We start from the raw sequence: 20,923 nt of genomic DNA, 5'->3' as shown, positions 1-20,923 counted from the left end.
ACAATATCATGTCAGAGGAAAATCTAATTTGTCCAATAAATCATTTTTATATTTATTGCTTTATCTGACAAATGCAGCAGATTGACCTTAAACTGCAAGTGACTGGTGCTTTAAAATGAAGTTCTGTATTATGCTTAAACACAAAAAATGAGCCGCCGTCGACACATCTGAAGATACGTTGAGTCGGGGCAGGTTGGAAGATTGCCTGGGACCACCAGGTGCTGTAAGCTACTGCAATGACATGGAGCACTCTCCAGTGCTTACATGCGACAGTCCCAAGTCCGAGTTGAATCAAAAAGCACATCCGATGTCAAACTAAAAGCAGTTCCCTGCAGTGTCCTGAAGGAAGCGGCCGTAAGGAAAAGATGCTTGTTTCTCTTCGAGTCAAAATAAAAAACAGACAGTTGGGAAGCTGTGCCGCCAATCACAGAAGTGGAAACAGACGGATCCAAACCAATATTTTGGCTGATCCCTCATCTTACACACATCAGTTCAACAGCCTGGGTGAAAGCTACACCAGGCTATGGAATGTTATGACTATAGACTCACACAACAGTCAAATCTGTTGAAAGCGGCTTGAATGAGGAGAGGAAGGGAGGAGGGACAAGGAGCAGAGGAAAGGAAAAAGATTTCCACTGTAAAAAGCCTTTCTACATTTTAGTTAAGTTCTGCCTATCAGATATCTCTAAAATCAGAATAGCTAAACCAAAACATTTTACAGAAGTTTCTCCTACTAAGTTCAGTATTTTTTATTTCATACTTTTTTTTTTTTAGTTTTAGGTTTGGCTGAACAGAAACCACAGAAGATAGAAAATGACAGCTTTTTACTGCAACTACTATTGTGTAATTAGAGGATCGTACCCAACAAATGGAATCAATTTTATCTATATTAGCCATGGTTGAATGTCTCGTGGTAAAACGTACCGCGTTGGTGACTTCTATTTCATAGACCCTCTTAAAGGATAGTTTGTCAAAGAAAACCAGCTTCCCAGATCCCTGCTCTCTCTTCACAGAGGTCCCTGTCAGCAGAAGCTTGTTGTCTGGGCTAAAACAGCAGTCAGTCCTGCAAAGAAAGTTCACAAACATTTATTAAACAGTTCCTAATTGATACATTTTGCATTATAAAAAATGCTTTTGAATTGTAATTTTACAACACCAAATGTTAACTCACATGGAAAAGTAGTTGGTCAGTCCAGAAGCTTCATTCACCGGCTTCCTGAAACTTCGTATATCCCAAACCTTCAGAGTGTCGTCACCTGGAAAAGAAAAGTTTGATTCAAAAAATCATGATTATTTTTAATTTATTGCAATATGCTTACTTTTCTCTATAAAAATAAACAAAATTTGATTTGACCTTCAGTTTTTCTTTACGTCCCAACTACATTACATAGAAAGAAAATTACAAATTTAAATGTTTTGTTCTAATTTGTTTCAAAATCTGAGATTTGAAGAGCATATAATCTGCATAAAATAAAAAAAATTCCAAGTAAAAAAAAAATCTGCTTCAAATGAATGCAATCCTACTTGGTATGTGATTGGATTTTTTATCATTCGTACCTCCTCGTGATGCAAGAGTCACACCGTCATAGGAAAAGCAGAGGCAGGAGGTGTCTGATCCTACAGCATGAGCCTGCCGACAGTGGAACTTTGTGTGGACCTAAGTATGAAAAAAATAGATTATTCAAATAAATGGCTAGAAATAGATACACGTGATAAATGTATAAGTCTACATTTTTTGACTAATAACCACAAGAGGTTTGATAAAAATCAGTCTGTTCATGTTTGAATGAAGCAGACAGCTTTTGCTCACAGTCACAATATATTTGAGACATGAGACAGATCATCTTTGACATCATCGTCAAAGCCTAAAGTTTTGATTTTGATTTTATTTGATTTGAAATGGTTTATTTCAAGCAATCAAATAACAATAATACACAAAAAAATGACAATCATCAGTTATACATTCATACAATGACGTATCAAACTTAAGATAATTAGACATGTTAATAATTAGACATAAAAGTGGGATAGACACATACATTAAATAAAGATCTTAAAAAAGGAATTGAACAGAACAAATTTTAAAACTTTGTTAAGGTCACACACTGGCCAACCCAGTTGACAATAAAAAAACACACACACACATAAAGCTTTTCACAGATTTGAGTTGTAATAAAATTGTAACAGTGATTAAAAAAAATAAAAACTCATTCCTGCCAAGTTTTTGCAAGAATAGAAAATGGAGCAACGAAGATCAAAAAAGCGTCAGAAACCAGAATGTTTATTTAGGGTGTAAGACTTTTTAATATGGGATTCAATGTAGAATTGCTCCATTCTGCCACCAGCCTTTAGTGGTCGTCTTAGGAACTGCAACTTGTCACTTGCTGGTTTGGGTCCAGTTCAGCACTGAATAAATTGGGGTTTGCTTCTGCCTAGTGGGTCGTGCAAGTAAGAAAAATGATCATCCTACTCTTTAAGCCCTCAAAACCACATACGGTTCTCATTTTCACCAGAACTATAACTGTAAGCTCACTCCATTTTTTGAAATAATAGCAACTTAACACACTGTAGTGAAAGTGCAGACATTAACTTGGCAAACATTGGGCTTAACAGATGGTAATATGGTCATTTTTCTACCTGAAATAGTAAAAGAGGATTCATATTTCAGACTAAAGAAAAGCCCGTCTTCATTTTCCCTGCAGCTGTTGTTTCTCTTCGAAAGCAGATTAAAGGACTTATTTTTATAAACCTTCAGTTGAGTTGGCTTCTATGCAGTTTAAGCTTTTCTTAGTTAATCTTCAACATCTTATTGATTTTGGTTCTTTTGGTGGAATGAAAATCTTTTTTTGTCAGTTTCTTTTTGCAAAAGTAGAATTCAGTATTTTTGGATACTTTATTTTATTCCATTAGAAGTTTAAATTGTCATCTTATAATTGGTGATCTTACAAAGTGAGGAATTGTAGATAAATAAATGACACTTGTAGCTGAAGATAAAATGTTGTGAAAGCTGTATTTTTATGACTATTACATTTGCTGTTTACTATAGTGTTTATGGTGATATTTACCTCGTGAGTCATGAAAACTCTTACTGAAAAGCAGATTTCAAAGTGGAAACTCCTCAGTATTTGTTTAGAGAATTGTAAAGGAAAGATTATACGTTCAAAAGTTGAAAAACCTGGGTCCATCTCTCCAGCAACACAATTACTTTTATTTATTTTTTTTGAAAAAGTATTTTATTTGGTTTTATTGTATACAAATTCTAGATACATTTAAAGAACCACACATATTTGTGTTGGTTATTTCTGATCAAATTTGAATAGAAAATCTACATGAAAACATTAGAAAGCACTGCAAAATCATTTCTTGCACCTTTTCAGTTACCTTCCCATCACCTTAATGTTTTAGGACTAACAAATAAATAAGCTTCAATGCACTTCCTTTTTTCTCCTTTTCCTCCCCGTGTTCAGACCTTTAGCTTTATATGGGCCGACTGCAGCTAGATTACACAGAGCGGTCATTCCAAGAAGCTGGTGAAGTAATCCTCTGGGAAGCAGGTTTGCTAACTCTCAAACAAACACACCCTTGGTTTCCACAGCTCCATTTTCACTAATCCTGAATAGAACACAGATAAATCAATGAAAAGGGAATTGTGGCACATCTGACCAAGTAACAACAGATAAGGAATCTCAGAAGGGAGCACAGAGTGTGGAGGCCAGATAAGAGAAAGAGACAGACAAGCTGGGAAAAGTGACAGGAGATGAGCTGAATGGGAGATGTGTCCTCGTGATAAGAAAAAAGGCCTTACTTTGCTTCCAAAGAAACTGGACAAAGGTACTGACTTGAATTGGACAGATAACGCCGTAACCTTGAAATGAGATAACACAGATTTACGCCTGGTCTCTCCAGGCAAATGTTTGTGCACCCCCATTATTATATCCCCCCCCCATATTATTTTATGGACCACTATCTTACTACCCTTTCATGTTGTCAAATTCACTTGATTTCACAAAAAGAACCAAAAGAACTATTTTAAATTTAATCTACATATTCTTATTTACTCTAAAAGTGCTTTATCTTTGATCTAATATATAGCAGCAACTATAATGTGTAGAGGCCTCATGACCTCATGTGAACCATTTTCATATCAACCACTTTTGCTAATGCGCTTTGCATTGCAAATGTACAATGCCACTCGCCAGACATCCTGGTTGTAATTTGGAATAACTTCACTGGAAGACTGGGTCAAATTGGGTATGTGACAATTTTCAGTTTCTTCTAATTAAACGTTTTTATGTGGTTCCATGGAGCACCACACAAGTGGGTTTCCTCTTGTTTTTAGTTAGGAGGAATGAAGAATCTTCCTGCCCCTTCCAACCAGAGCAAAGTTTTGAGAGGCGATTCTATATTATATCAAGTAAACATTGCATCCCATTATATTAGTGATTTTACTATAAAAGTAAAAATTGTACTAAATAAAGGATATTGTATGTAAATCTGACTTTTATGATGTTTCTCTTGAGGATATTTTTCTATAAATATTCTTAAAAAAACTGTGTTACAGAGTCTTATTTTTCAAATTTTATACTTGGGTACTCATCTATTTCCTGGATTTGTATTTAGTTATTTTTGTTATTCAATTTAATTCAATTCAATTTTATTTGTATAGCCCAAATTCACAACAACAGTCGTCTCAATGGGCGTCGTACCGATAATTGTAAGGTAAACAATCAAAAAGGATCATAAATACATAAATATTTTGAATATATATTCAGTGAACCACAGGCTGCTCTCAGCCTACTGTATTTAAACCCAGCTCAATGATAGGTTTTTTCTTTTTACTGGGTTGAACTTAATCGTTTTTAAACAATCCCGAAAGAGGAAATGTGGGGGATGAAGGTTGGGATAGTTAAAAAGGTTGGGTTGACTTCGTGAATTACAGGAGACTTAAAAAGCTTCAAGGAATCTACATGATGATATTTTGACATTGGAAGCTTCTGATGAACTTGAACTGACAGCTAACCAGAGGCCTCATTGCGTCATTGTGTGACTTCATGGCAAAGTCAGAAGAAATTAACTGATACAGTTATACACTTTCATGAGTATCCTTGGCAATAATTTCCAGATGACCAAAACTCCAACATCTATTCACTAAAACTAAGTCAGATCCTTCATTGAAGGCCAACTGTTGAGTTATATTCATCTATATTTTGCTTGAAGGATGAAGGTGGAAGACATTTGAAGATGTTTACACTTTAAAACAGGGTTTAGATGGATGGAAGACTCCAGATCAGGAAATAAGGACGAGTTGAGGATAGTTGGGTGGATCAATGGTGGATATTATGGGGCATGATTAGGCAGCTCTGTACTAAAACCAGTACAATGAACACCACCATCAAGAGATTACAGACCTTTATCATTTCTTGAATTAAAAAAATCCTCAAGATCCACTGGCTAGAAACCATCAGCAACAAAGAGCTCTGGCAACAAACAAACCAGTGGAAGAAGAGATAAGAAAGAAAAGATCATTTGAATCAGCCGCACCCTGAGAAAACCAAAATTCAGCATCATCCATCAGGTCTGGGATTCCCACGGGAAGAGAAAGAGAGGAATACCAAGGACTACATGAAGAAGGGACCTGGAGCCTGACATCAAGAAGAGCGGTAACACCTAGAGAGCGCTAGAAAGGATTGCCCAGGACAGAAGAGGGTGGCGGGAAGTTGTTGGCGGCCTATACCTAACCTGGGGTACCAGGTTAAGTACTAACTAAGACATTGACAAAAACATTGACTAAGACAGCAAATTAAACAAGTCCCACAAATAGATGTGAGTTCAAAATAGAGAGAAATGGTGAGAAAAAAGTAAAAAGAAAATTTGTCAGTAGCACCAGCAGCATGCAAGGTTAAAAGTCTAAATTTCCCCTACTAATCCTTTTTGTGAGGAAAGTCCAGTTTAAATTTCAAGAAGATAGTGGTTTATAGGAAATTTCTTCAAACTTTTTAAAGGGTCCAACATTTGGTTGACAAAAGTTAATCTTCTGTTTGCAAATATAAAATCTATCAGAATAAAGAGCAGCAGATAGTTTGTCTTTGTTTCTGCCACATACTGCAGACGTACCCCATTTTGCAACTATTTTTAGAAAATATGTCGCTGTCGTGAAAGCTCAAGTGTTTATTTATGATTCCTGATGTCGGCTGGCACACGTAGCTGCCGTGATGTTCGTTTTCCTGTGATAATCTCCACAGCCTGCTGGTGAAACCAGACTCCAATGCGGTGTTTGAAACTTCTCGCTCTTTGTGACAACCTCTGTAAACTGTGGCTTTCTCTCCAAACAAGTAAGACGGACCGAATAGTCGAGATTTGATTTAGAATCACTTATAGGAAACTTACAACAGGAAAGGCTACAAGTGAGATACTTCAAACTCCATACAAGCAAAGATCTATTTGTGTGTGCTCTTAAACATACGGCTCTAATCTACAACGTCAGACTTTTAGCAGCAGGAGTTGATAAATTGCTGAAGGAACACAGCGTTGGGTTTCATCTTCAGCAGACTATGATAACAATCTGCCGCGGCACAAACTGCTCCAAATCGTGCTATCTGAGCTTGATTATGTAAACACTTCAAGGCTTTATATCTGTTTTTTTTCTATAACTGCACACCTGAAACACAGTGATGCCCTACGTGCTGTCACTTCATCTCAGCGACTTTTGTTTCTCTGTGAAGTAACCACAAGTCCTGAACAGCTGCTCTAATCTTTCAGGGAAATGGCTTGTAATGGTGAGGTGATGTGGAACGAGGGCAAGATAACCCCAAAAACATTTGAAAAATCACAGGAGCTTAACTCTACCATGTCTCTAAAGCTAACGGGGATCATTTTGTCAAAGTGTAAGGAATGAAGAAAACGGCTTCAGGTCACTTGACAAGCTCCAACCAATGTGGAAAGATGAAGAAAGAGATCAACAAAATGTTGTAATGAAAGGACAAATGAGCAACACACAACAAAGGAACTGAGATAAAGTGGGAATTGTTGCGATCAGTGACTAGATAACTTTCTGGATTAGACTGAGGCCTGATAGATTCTAGACCAGATGTGAACGTGTTTAAAGGAATGTCAGAGATGGATGGTTGGTTGGAAAAAATCTGATTGTTTTGTTGGTAATGAGTGGTTTTTATCTTATTTTCTTCATCTTCAACAGTGGAGATGCTGGATGATTCCCATGCGGTTTTATCTGCACTTCTCAAAAGAAAAAAATCCCCAGTCTTGAGTAGTAGAAAGAATTTCAAAAACAATGTTTAGATGAAACTATTCTTCTAAAAGCACAGACTCTCCTCAATAATGTGCTCCCTTTTGCAGATAAAAAAGCAGTGCTGCATTTTTTTTAAGGACCCAGGTCCTGCTGAAGTCCCACATGCTTCTGGTCTTCCTACTGTTTGTCACCTCCACCAGGTGTCTTCTGAGCATTGACTGTAGAAGAGAACAGGACTGAATGACCCCTATTCCCTCACATTCCAAATAGGAAGCTCCTGGTGGTTCTAATAAGCCAAAATCCCATAGACTTCTGTTGAGAAATAAACAGCGATTACTTAATCATTATATTTGTCAGAACAACCGTTCTTCCTCTGCTATCTGTTTTTAACATGTTCTTGCTCATCCCATATTTTTCCCCAATATTTTTTCTTTATTGCCAGTGATACAAGCTATAGATGCCTTAACAAAAGCATGTCGTCACATGTCAAATATTAGAAAGGGTTTGTCTGACATATTCTCCAGAGCCTGCTTTCAAGTGGTATGTGTGTGGACTTCAAACAAGCTCACTCCTGATTGGTGAGAGGGGTTGCCTTAGAAAAGTTGAGTCAGATCAACTTGAACTAATAGGTAACATGGCAGTGTCAGTATTGGGGAAAAATTGTGACTAAATTGACCTCATTGCACTGGAGCCAGTGGTAAGCCATTTTCTATGGGTGACATCACACTGCTGGGATCAGTTTACATCAGCCATGCAACGTAGGTTCTTGAACGCGAGTTAAGCCAATGGTGTTCACACTTTTTCTACTTTTCATTAGTCCGCCACATAAAGCTTGAACAATCTTGGTGCAAAATGTCAAAGTGTGGCAAATTTTGCTCCAGGCTTTTTTCTTTCTCTATTCCGATTTATAAAATACTTTGGCCAAATCCGAATTGGTGGTTAAAACTTGCATAGCCATGTACAAACGTAAGAATTTTAAACGCAGAAGCTTGAAACGCACGTTTACATAGACCTTTTATTGAAAGTGGTGGCTTGAAGGTGTGTTTATGATGGCGGTGTGAACATAGCTTTATACAGTCGATGGTTCCACCAGTCAGAACCTGCTAGAAAAAGGTTAGTATATAAAAAAAAAAACACAAAAAAAACAAAGCCATTGACCCCTGTGTAGTTGAGTTGGCCATGTATGCATTACAAAATAGTTGTTTTGGAAGTCTTCAAAACTTTAAAATTGACGACAGAGGGTACATTTATGCATGCTGCTTTCCCAAAATGCTGCAGTATTTTGACACAAATGCCATCCCAGCTTTGCTGACACATCAGTCAACTATTCACTTAGCATTGTGAATGCACTCTGCAGAATTCCCGTATTTCCCTCCCCTGACACACAGAAACTGGGGCTGCAATAACCAAAGTATTTATGCGAATAACAACAGGGTTTGAAAGATTGTTAACATCCCATTTTGAAGTCAGGGAAGACGTAAGTCCATGAATGACATCAGTGCATTCCTCGGGTCTATGAAGAAATGATGTGAAACGAAGATGTTCACCCTCGTTGGACTTCAACCGCCAACATCGTAGATCCAGTGCAGAGAACAAACACACAAACCTCAGAACGTCCCTTATTTGACTCCCATCATTGAACCAATCAAGCCAAGTCAGACCTCAAGAGCACCATGTGTCCTCTTCAATAGCTTCTGAGGTCCAGATCAAGGTCCTGTACCTGACTGATGATGACCAATCTGCCAGCATATTCTGCTTGTGAGTAATGACAGAATTACAACAGGAGATAAGCCTCATTTAAGGAGAGGCCAACTCCTTTTTAGGTTTGTATCTGAATTTGAGTCAGCAGCCCAAGTCGCTGATTAGGGCAGAGGGCACCAACTAAAATTCTTTAGCCATTTAGGAAGAGCGGGCTCCACTGGCCAGAAAACAGACATGGCTATTGTAAGCCGCTATGAGATGCAGGCTAAATATTTAGGTTGGAGAAGGAGGAGTAATACATTTTAACCTAACCACCTGAAGTTTGCTGCTAAGCGCGGGTCCGTAAAGCGATGATAGGTGACAGGGTAAGGACTGAAAGTCTGTAACATGCAGCCCATATATACAGAATAAAATCACTGACAAAAAACCAAAACCACAAAGCTGATGTGTCTTGGTTCTGCTGCCACCATGTTTATCATCATATGAGTAACATTTCTGTTTTGTTTTTTAATTAGACCAGATGAAAAAACAATGACTAAAAAAAATGTGAACTGAGCTCATAAAACTGCAAATAAATGTTCAAAATCTATTCAGCCCTTCAAAGAAGACTTTTAAGAGAGCATTTAGAAATGATCCAGTTATCTTGTATTCATTTTATAGACTCTGTGTCAAACTCAAAGAGATTTCTTGGGAAATTAAAACAATTTGTGATATAATATTTACAAGAAAAAGAAGTAAAAACTGGCAGTCACAGGTATTCTTTCGTTGTCCAGACAGACAACTCACTCTGACAGGCATCCTGATAAAACATGAAAGCGATGCTCTCCGAATCCCCGAATAGAACTCACCTCTATTTAAAGTGGAGCTCTGTCAAACAACTCAAGGGAACCCAGCCAAGTCACTGAGCGCTACCCTTACCAGGAGCCAAGATCAACTATTCCCCAAACAGACCGAAGGTTGGAGAAAGGAGAGTTCACTTTGATCATCTAATTGTGTAATTAACTACCGGTAATTATTGAAAATAGGGGGTGGGGCTGATTGGACCCTCCAGCAACTTCTGCACAATTCAACTCTGTCATGACACATTGCAGTTACATAATCTGCTATTTTGAGACACGATATTAGACCAAGTCCAGCAAATGCAAATTTACTGCATTTAATATAGGATTTAAATTAACATTATACATATTTATAGTCATAAAAAAGCCATCAATTGAGATTTTCATTCAAAACACATTCTTTTCTCTGGCAACACTCTGTTTTGGAGATGAAAGGAAAGGAAGTTGCTTTGAATTTTTTTTTACACCACATCCCAAAAATTCCTAACAGGTTTAAACATCCCACTCTGGAATTAGCATATGTGTAGAAATGCTGCATCATGTCAACTAAATTACTGCACTTTTTCTTCTTACTTGAGCCAAATCAGGTTTTGACATTGTCATCTTAAAGTTTGACGTTAGGCAAGAAAAAAAAACTGAAGAGCAAAAATAAAAACATGTTTTTGGGGTAATGATGTTAGAAAGAAATAACTGAACCGATACCACATTATACGGTAGGCATCACTTTAAAGCCATATAATAACCTCTGATGGCAGATTACGCACATATAGGGACAATCTGGAGTCTTTAGTTCACATGATTTTACCACTGATAAAAGTGCATGCTCCTTTTTATACTTGGTTCTATTTATGAATCTTTTGAGTTTTCACAGCTCCGATTATAGACAAGATTTTTAATCGCCTCTCAAAACATCAATTTAACAATAAATTAACTCTATTTCTGTTCTCTACCACCAACCTTAAATTAAGACCCACATTTGTTCCACGTTTGACATGTCTATTCCCGGTTAGGACACGTATATTTTAAAGCCGGGCACTTTGAATTCTTTAGACGTGGTGCTTTGTTGACCTCTGAACTAACCGGCCTGTGACCCGATGACCTGGGTTTGGGGACGGTGTACCTGACGCCATAAGAAAGCAGGCATCGCAAATTTTACAGCCCTTTTGCACATCGAGGCCTTTGGTGTGTTTTAGGACTCACGCTTAAGTTCCTGTCCCAGATCTGGATGCTGCCATCCTGACACCCCGCTGCAATGAGCTTTCCGTCGCGGCTGTAGGTGCAGCAAATGGGGATGACCTTTTTCCCTTGAAAAGAGCGAGGCTTAAAGACAGACTTGTGCTGCTTCTCTGACTTCACGTCCCACGTGCGCACGGTGCTGAGGACAGAGAGGAGGTTATTTAATCTTATTACTCTGAAATGGCTTGTGGCTAAAGATACATTTGATTAGTGACAGATATCATTGACAATTTCAAAATAAAAGTCATGCAACCCCCAGTTTTTCTCATGAACAAAAGGATGGGAAGCTGTTTGAGCCATAGTGAAGAGCTTTGCAAGCAGACAACAGTAGATCAGTCTGACAGGTATGTCTAGAGCATCTATGAAAGCCTGATTCCCTTTCCTACATCTGTTGAACACATTACAGCCTGGAGCGGCAAAAAGGGGGGGGGGGGGGGGGGGTTAAATGCACACTTTTCATATGTCTATAAAAGTGTATAAAGGCAGGATTTGATCCCAAATAATCACTAAACTGCACGTCCACAGATAAAAAGATTTTTTTTTTTTAAAAGACAAAAAGTTGTAAAACGTTAAACTTTTGGGTTTTTTCCATCACCAGAGCATAATTAGGTTTCTCTTAGTCACATTTAAGAAGAAAAAAAAACGTGCATCTATCACACAAAGTTTGTTGTTTTTAGTTCATACAGAAAGTTTCTTTTCTCCCCCCAGGATTTTTTTTCTTTGCAAAAAAAATACTTTAAAAAATCAGAACATTTCACCTTTGGATCTTTTGGCTTGACTTTATTCCATCTATAAATGACTTGGAAGAAACCTGATCAGTTACTTTAACATTTATAGCCACAGCTTGATGCTTCCATATGGAGCTAAATCTATAATTTTTATATTGTTAAAATACAGCGGGGTTTTAAAAAAACAGAGAAATTACTGTATCAAAAAACGGTGAAAGAGATGTAGATCCTCATAAAAACAAAGAGCGAGATAAACGGCTCCTGATGTGACTAAACTAAAGAACAAACGAGTCGCAGCGACTTCCCCGCTCATTGATTTACTGGCAGACATCATCGCAGGCTCTCACCCCGACACTTGCGGCAGACGGAGGACATCCAAATGTGCCTGTGGCCTGCTGCTTGCCTCAGTGAGCATCTCGACCTTTTGGGTCACGGGGGTCAGCGGACGAACATAAACACGCACTCGCAGAGCTGCTACTAAAACCCAGGCAGGGGTTCCTCTATGGCTGGCTAAAGCCAAAGAAACACGCACACACACTCAACTGTGTTTGGATAAGTCTAACCGTGCAATAGCACTGCCAGTTGAAAACATGTGGTTTGAGTGAGAACTTGAAAGGGGCTAATAAAACTCTATTTGATGCAGAGTTGTGTTTTAATTTACAGAATCCCAAACTGGTCCATAAAAAATGAAATCACGCTTGGAAATATTTGTACATTTGTGCATTTGCCCAGGACACCCTGCAAAGTCCACGAGCAACTAAAAAAGCAGAGTATGGGGAAAAACCAAAAAAACAAAACAAAAGCCACAGTCTGGATGACAAATTAGTCCACCTGCTGCCTCGCACACACATCTCTGTTGTGTTTACAGAAGACTGTGGGCGTCTGTAAGGCCTTTAAGGACAACATAACCTTTTGCATAGCCCACAGAAGCTGGAATGCTATTTATCGTGAAGGCTCTTTCCAAAACATGGCAGTGCAGACTGTCAAAGAAATTAAGCCGCATTAAGACTCACCAGACTGCTCACCTGCCTGTAGTAAAGGACTAACTCTGTAAAGAATTTGTTCAAATGTGATAAAGTTTCTTTAAGGGTAATAAGAAAAAAAAATAGGAATAAAACAAAAACCACTAAAAATGTTGAAACTCTGAGGCCAGAGGAGGGTTGCTGAATGTTTAAGCAATAGCTGTGGATTTCTTTAAAGACCCACTACGATCAAAATTAGGCTTTTAACACGTTCTTGTTGCATTTTTCTAAAGATGAAGGACATATTTAATGAAAATTAAGCTAAAAAAATTGCATTTTTGGGTGTTTCTTGATTTCAATTTCTGTGAATCGGGAGCAAAAAAAAAAAAAAAAGGTGTTTGAAAAGGCGCTTATTTGTGATGTGGAAAAAGTTGCCGGGCGGGACACGAGCTCCCTGATGCATCCACTAGTAGACAAATGGATCCATGTTCGTCTTTGTTTTCTTCATCCAAGTTGGCATCTGGCTCCAAACTGTATGGCTGGATATCTCCAATGTTGCTCGCCTTTTTTGTTGCACCGCTAAGGTTAGCTTGGGGGTTTGAGGGGCTGTAAGCTAGCGGGAAAGTGTGTAGAGCTCCCAACAACATGGAGGAGCAATAGTCCCGTGCACAACTTAGAGGTAGATTTCAAATGAACTACTGCAGCGCTGCAGAAACTCCTAGAAAACGATAATTCATAATAAAAAAAACATTGGGAATGTTTTTAAAATAGACCAACATGTCGGTCTATAAATCACCGACATGCGCAAAAATAATAATTTTCTAATCTGATTTGAACTCAATCTGGGTCTAATTTTGCAGTGCAAACCATTCAGACATGGAGGGGCGAATGTAACAAAATCAGACCTATAGACGCTCAGTCATGCATGCACACTTTATGAGGCAGCACAGTCACTCACACGTCAACTGAGGAGTGACAAATCCCTTCGCCCCAGATTTTTATCTGTCCACCAGGTTAGACGCACACTGGGGAGACTGGTTGCTAGGCTCCCTCATCCCACCCCCTCCTGATGGCGAGATAAGTCTCGCCTTCTACCGGGTGGTTTGAATTGCTGTGATGGCTGGTTGAGTGACTAACTGGGACTCAGTTGTGGGAAAGGGGGATTTAAGGGGGAAGATGCTCCCTTTTCCTTTACAGCTGAGGAAGATAAAGTGGACAAATCACAGAGGAATTGAGGGGGGAGGCGAGCACACGCAGTTGCACTCAAGCAAAGAAGCCATAGAGGAAACAATATGACCTAAGCACTGGACTGTGCGTACAGTGAGAGGCCAACTTCATAACTGTTCCCATCCTTGTGAACTGACTCATGGCTATAAGGGATCAACCAAAAAGAGATTTGCAGTAGGTAAGACCACACACTTTCAGATCGAAATCCCTTTTTCGGAGGCTGAGTCAACACAACCTTTAAAGATACGATCAAGAAACACGATAAAAAATGTTTTCACAACTGCAAAGATGCAGCTTCCCATTCAGCTGAGTGAGAAAAGAAACAAACAATGTTTTCATCTTTGACAAATATGGCCTCAAAGCTGCCATCGGGAGTGAAAACCACCTTCAGCTGAACGTGAAGGATGAACGTGCGCTCTTAAGAGTGGTATGTGCATTCTTGGTCAAGATATGGAACACTTGCATTGTAAGGTGGGAAGAAAAAAAAGAAAAGAAAGGTTGGAAGGGAGCTGGACTTTGAATAACCTAGAAAAAAATGGTCTCAACATGTTCCCACTAACTTTGTGGTGTCTATCCTTACTGCTCTGCCACACAAATCAATAAGAAAAACTTAAATTTAACACTTTTTCTCAAGAAGTAAGAATAAAAAAAAAATTCAAAACATGCAACACCTTGACTTGAAAAAAATGATTCCAAAAAGGTGAGATCGTTTCCTGCATTAGAATGATAATTTTTTGTTTTCATTTTTGCTGCCTCGAGTCAGTCATGAATATGAGCCATACTTAATAGCCTTTGGTATGTGCTCATGACTAAGACAAATAAATTGCTCCCCAACAGTAAAAGAATCCGTCACTCTGGTTCTCCTTGCTTACAGCTGCAAAAGTCCAGCTGCAGCCCTGAAACCGGGCCAGCGCAAAAGGGAATCCCTGGCATTCAAACCTCCGGGAACATTCCTCAAAGTGTGTGTTTTTGTGCAAGATCAAGCGTGCATCAACACTCAAAAACAACAAACATTTTTAGCATTCTGGGCACTCATAAAGCTGGTCCTAAGAATGCAGATAAACATCTTTTCACATCTTTAGAATGAGTTTGGCACAACTTTAGCCTCATTTAATACAAATATTTTAATTGAAAAATATTTTTTTCTTTAGTTTAATCCTTTAAAAGAACACTGCTACAAGAAAAGACTCAGCACAGATCGGCGACAGTTTCCAAAAAGAAAACGTGCGGTTTTAGAGTCGTTCTTACAGCTTTTTTAGCCAAGGCTTGCTGAAATTTGGCTCAATGCTTAATGGGCCCCCCTTGGATCCGCCACAGTTTGTTGGAAAATAACAGCGTACCAATTTATATTTGCAAACACAGAAGGGGAGAAGATAGAGAAAAGTTTCACACCAGTGTGAGCAGAAACATTTCCCAGACCACCTTGATTCACTAAAGCCTCATTCAAAATGTCAGAACAATTACCAACACCCCGCTGCTGCATTATCGAACCGGCTCATCACCGCTTCCCTTCTGTCCAGAAGACCTCTGGGTTACAGCATCATTCAGGAATCTGGGAGAGGAGCCAAATGAATAAGATTCCACCAACTAAAGTGGGGAGGGGGTCTTCAATTAATGTACTGGGCGGTCTGCTGACCACTTATTATACCATCTTCACATAATCACAATGGCATTCCTAAATTATATATAGGTGTTAGTCACACAAAGTGGGGTGTTGTGAGTGTTTGCAGAATCTAAACTCTTTAGGTGAACAGAGCAATGGTTTTCTACTTAGTGGTAAAGCAGAAAACACACATTCTCCAAAGCTCCACACATAATAGAGCATTAACAAGCCATATGGAGCCAAACACCCTGTCAAGAAATTCTTATTGTGTTGTCTTTGAGGAACTAATGTGCTAACTATGATTGTTTGAGTTTGTATCCACACATGGTAAAATTCTGAAAACAACAATTAAAACATTACGAACGAAGGTGAATTTAGACAAACGACTTCCTGTTACAAACCAACCACCGAGCTGTAATTTCATCATTTGTTCCTACAAACAAAGTTGTCCAAAAACTAGCGAGTCATGAGTCGATATCCTCTAACCAAAGCATTTTGTGAGATTAAAACTAACAAAAAAAATACACTTATTGCTTTAGGTCATAGACATACATTTTTACACTTTACTTTTATAAATCTGCACAGCAAAAAAAAACAAAAAACGATCCGTTGACCAGATTTTTCTCCACCCAACCTAACAACATTCCAGCAGCGGAAGCTGAAGAGGAAAGTTTGAGGCTCTGTTGAGTTTAGTTTTGGTCCCCCCACCAAAACCAAAAAACAAAAAAAAAATGCTACCAAATACAGACAAAACAGACTGTAAACACAATTATTTTTGGCGTAAAATTTGACTTTTTAACATGGGAGTCGATGGGAAATTCCTCCCTTTTGGAAACAGCCTCTTGTGGTCTTTTAGAGAACTGCAACATTTCATCATTCTTAGTTTTCTTTTAAGTTTAGGTGGGGGCTTGGTTTCAATGAACATGATAGACATTTAAAGTGCAGAGAAAATTAAAGAGTTAACAACATTTATATTCAAATGAGTCAAAGCTCTAAAGTATCTTCCAGTATTCATGAAATTGTACCATCACTTATGCTAGCACGTTTTTCAAGTGTGACACAGAGACTTTCAGAATATTTCGGGGGAATGCTGGGAAAAAATAAAGAAATTTAGACATTTGATTGCCTTTCAAAACTATGCTACATTTGCTAACAAAGTTCAAGCGAGGATTGAATCAGGAATTATTTATAATAATTATTAATATTAAGTTATGCAAGAGGACATAACTATTTTACAAACTTCACACAACTAAAAACAGCTAACCGGACAAGGAGGACAGTCAAATTGTGTTTTCCTTTATAGTGAAATTACCCAAAGGTATGCAAGTGGCAGCCATGATGAAAAGCTTGTTTAAGCCTCTAAATGCTAAGGCAACCTCAAAAGACCAACATTACAACCCTGTAAATGCAGTTGTTCTTTTTTGGATCATGAATGAATGAATGAACTGGGTTTAACTGGACGTGGATGAATGGTAATGATGAAACTGGGCTGGATTTAATTAGAGTCAAGTTTGTGTACTTTCCAGCTATCAAATACTAAAACAACTTCTGGTTTAAGTTTGTGCTCATAAATTGATCTGAATGCATCTTTTAACTACTGAATTCATGCTAAGCTTGTAATGGTCGAGGTTTGACTCGTACATTTTGTTCCGGAGCTCATTGCTGACAAACTTTTTATTTTTTTTTGGCTTCGGTGGATTTGATTAGATCCATGTTCGACCTCCTGGGCTGCTTAGGAAATGTGCACACTCACAGTAAACTAGAATACCTGCACCTGCTTCCAATTAGCCTGATTGAATGACATTAAATTAACCTTTACGGATTCACTTGAACCCATAACCATTTGTCAGGTTCGCTTAGCTCAGCAGTTGGACCGCTATCTTCATATGCAGGCTTTATTTTCCATGGCCTCCGGAATTTTTTTTTATTTCAAATGCCATCTGAAAATGTTGACATTGTAAGCTATAAAGCATTTAGTCGAATGTTTACTTTTATCTATTTATTAGTTTATTTGACAGGAACATTGCACATTAAAAAGCATCTTTGAAAATGCACCAGATTTAGCCATAAGGTTATTTTTCCATCAACAGTCACTGGACACTGGACAAATTTGTCTCCAAGAAAAAAAAAAAATCTATGATCTTAATTTGTTTTGGTCTTTATTTTGTAACAGATGTGCCAAAGGAAATGTATTTATAAAATGAAGGAAGAATAGATTCTGGCAAGTAAAAAAAAAAAAAGAAATTAAGTAAGTGTATTTGTTTACTGAGGAAGCCCCAAAGTGACACAGAAGTAAAAAAAAATTGAACTGGTTTCTTGAGCACATCAGAAAATTATCTCAAGAAACCAGTTGTATATTTTTTTCTTCAATGCCCATTTAGAGGTTCCATAGAACCATGATATAGCAAGGGAACACTGTAAATGACTGAAAAGGTCTCCTGTGTGCAAATAAGCACTTAGTTTTTTTCTGCGCACGAGCTTGTTTCTCATGTGAACCAGATACTTTCACCTGCACAGAAAAAAAACACAGTATTTTTTTACTTTGATGTCCCTTTAATACTTGGATTCAAGAAAGAATTGTAGCATTTAACTATGGCAAGAAAGCATGAAACATTTATTTACTTTCAGGTGTTTTGACATTCATTTTGGGGTTCAGAGGAAAAATCAATCCGGGCGGTCCCTTCCTCTGCTTCCATCTCCAGGGCCAGGGCCGTTGTGCTGACCTGCTGCTGCAAACCTCCCCACACAGCTGATCTCTCCCTATGAATAGCTCCCCCTGCACTGCTCTCCTGCGGGCAACACCCAGAGCTAACGTGCCAGGGGAGGATTTCCAGAGACCCAGCAAGAGCTAAATAAACCAAACTCCACATCTGGAAGAGCAGTGGCGCTGGTAAACACTCGGCTTTGCATCCACAAAGCCCTCGTTTCCACTTAAAGATAATGGGCCAGCGTTTCTGCACTCACTTTAAATCGTCGCTCTCCTGTACGTGGTCTCGCTCAAATAATCCCACACAGCGAGAGCAAAGAGGTGCGACGGTCGCAGACACATTTTAAGGGGGTTTACACTTGAATATCGTTGCACACATCAGTAGGGGCCACAGGTCAGTGCGTGTCTATAAAGCGGAATACAGTTTCTAGAGGCTTAATCTGGATTAGAGTACTCTCTGCTGGTGAGAGAAAGGAGGAGCAGCTACAAGAAAAATGATTCAGAGACAGCTTTCTGACAGCCGCCGTGCTGGAAAAGGCATCGATATGCGAGGACACAAAAACAGCTGATCCATGAATCTACACTTGATTTAGATCCAAGTAATGATAGTTTGAGTGTTTCTCTGCTGTAGCAGTAATGCTGTGGTACAAGCCAAAATGCTCTTTTATTTTAGACACACACAAAAAAAGAAAATATTTAAGGATCTTAAAAAATGTTGCATAAAAAAACGTTAAAGCCAAAAAATGTGTTTAATTGGTGTATATGTGTCTGATTAAATGTTTCTGTTTCGGATACTCAACATACATGATAACTTTAGTTTGCAAAAGAATTTCTGCAACAGGTATTTTCATTTCATCTCACATTTTAAAATACTTTCTCTCAAACTTACCCATCATTTGAACAAGTCATGAACTCCTCCTTCATCTTGGGATGCCAGCAACCACTGTTCAGCATAGCTGTGTGGCCCTGAAAAGAAAAAGAAAAAAAAAAGCATAAAATTGACAATCATCTAACCATAGATGGGCCATTTTTTTTGTGTGGTAGTTGGTGCTGCAACTCAGAGAAAGCCAAAATTCTCCCAGGGGGGGTCCTGAGGAGTTTTTCTCATAAACAAATGACCTCAAAGTGTTCGAGGCCTCCCTGACGGGCAGGTCAGGGAAGGGAGAAACCGCAGCAAAGAAGCTGCAGACATGATATATGCCTATTTGACAGCAGGCACAAGAAAGCAGAGCAGCCCATAAGCAGAAGCTGACCAAACGACATCGGTATGTGCAGATCAGGAAGAGGGCCTGCCTGTTCACTGTCAAACACTTTACACACACCGCTTTATTAACTGATAAAGTGGAACTCCATCCAACCTGCTGTTTTACAACTCAAAAAAGAAAACTACAAGTTGCTAAGCTGCTGAATTCTACAGTAAGCCAAACAAAGGCAGAACGTTGAGATCAAAGCTAAACTGAGCTTTACTCGGTCGCTAGAGCAGCAATAGTCCGTCGCATGAGGTTAAAGACATGCCGTCTTTCTAAACAAACAAGACTTTTGTGTTTTCTACAGTTTGGGACTATAAACTGGCTGTGACTAAAAATAAACAAAGTTATCAGGAGTGAAGTGAACGTTAATGACAAGCTGGGACAGACATCTGCTGAAAAATGGTCTCATCCGTGTCTGATAAACGCTACCAGACAAAGTTTATTGACCGACTCTGATGTCTGATCTAGTGGCGGTTTTCTCATGATAGAGGACGCCTCATTTTAAATTCAAATTCAAGTGGCATTTCTGAGAATTTCCTTGAAAAAAAATGACGTATGAAAAAAAGAAAAGAATTCATTTGTGATGTAGAAAATACACTGGGTGGGCCACAAGCTCCCTGTTCCGAGCTCTCAGCACGGACGAAAGGAAGGGGAGCGGGGTTGCTCTGCACCAACAGTCCTGCCCACAAGTCAGAGGAGAATTTCTAAAGAACTACTGCTGCTCTGCAGAAACTATGTCCAAGAAAACAACACAGTTTGTTTATTTTTGTCTAAAAATGGCATAATCGTAATTAAGAGACCACTTTGATAATTGATCAAAAGATGATTGAAGTGTGAAGCTGCAATTGTGGAATTGTCACATGATCAGGGGGAGGATTTGACTTTGTGCACCTGTTCACCAGCAGCGTTTTTGTGGTGGTTTCTACATGGAGAGGGTGAGAAGGTTGTGTCACTTAACACGTTAACCTGGAAAGATTGGGGCAATGTTGAAAATGAGCATTTTTTGTTACATATATGTTTTATGCTCAAGAGTAAACACAAGAACTCTGCTGGCCAAGGAGTATTTTCTTTACTTTTACAAACAATGGACCTGCCTCAGCCTCTCAAGCATTAAAGCCGCAAAGAGAGGGTCTTTGGCGCTCATTTCCTTGAGTAATTTTTTAGGCTTAAATGATTATTGTTGATTAGAGCATCAGAGTGTCCCGTTCTAAAACCACGTAAGAGTTTGACCATCAGAAGAATCGAAACCATCACCCGGCGGCAGGCGTAGATCTGCCTGCTGTGACTTTCAATTGTCTGTGCAGACAGATGAATTAGGAAGGAAGCAATTAGACATCAACAGAAGTGGAGTAAAGGGAAGGAATTCATTATCACCAAAGCCGCAGCTAATCGACTGCAACACTGTCAACAGGCTGAAGACGTTT

At 38.8% G+C, this 20,923-nt stretch overlaps 1 protein-coding gene across 2 annotated transcripts in view; it reads right to left on the bottom strand.

The window, feature by feature from the left end:
* The window catches only part of wdr70 (WD repeat domain 70), a 40,242-nt gene that overhangs the window by 12,992 nt on the left and 6,327 nt on the right, over nt 1-20,923 (bottom strand). For both annotated transcript variants that reach the window (XM_004074912.5, XM_023960773.2), the window contains exons 9-13: nt 19,139-19,215; nt 10,987-11,161; nt 1,558-1,657; nt 1,172-1,256; nt 925-1,063 (exon numbers count right to left, since the gene is read on the bottom strand). In XM_004074912.5, the coding sequence (XP_004074960.2) occupies nt 925-1,063; nt 1,172-1,256; nt 1,558-1,657; nt 10,987-11,161; nt 19,139-19,215 (576 nt within the window). The remainder of the gene's footprint in view (nt 1-924; nt 1,064-1,171; nt 1,257-1,557; nt 1,658-10,986; nt 11,162-19,138; nt 19,216-20,923) is intronic.

The sequence above is a fragment of the Oryzias latipes genome, chromosome 12, assembly GCF_053564925.1.
Source record: "Oryzias latipes strain Hd-rR chromosome 12, Olatipes_Hd-rR_3.1".
Classification (NCBI taxonomy): Eukaryota; Metazoa; Chordata; class Actinopteri; order Beloniformes; family Adrianichthyidae; genus Oryzias; species Oryzias latipes.
Note: the sequence above shows the minus strand (reverse complement) of the source record. Positions and strands in the feature narration are given on the sequence as shown.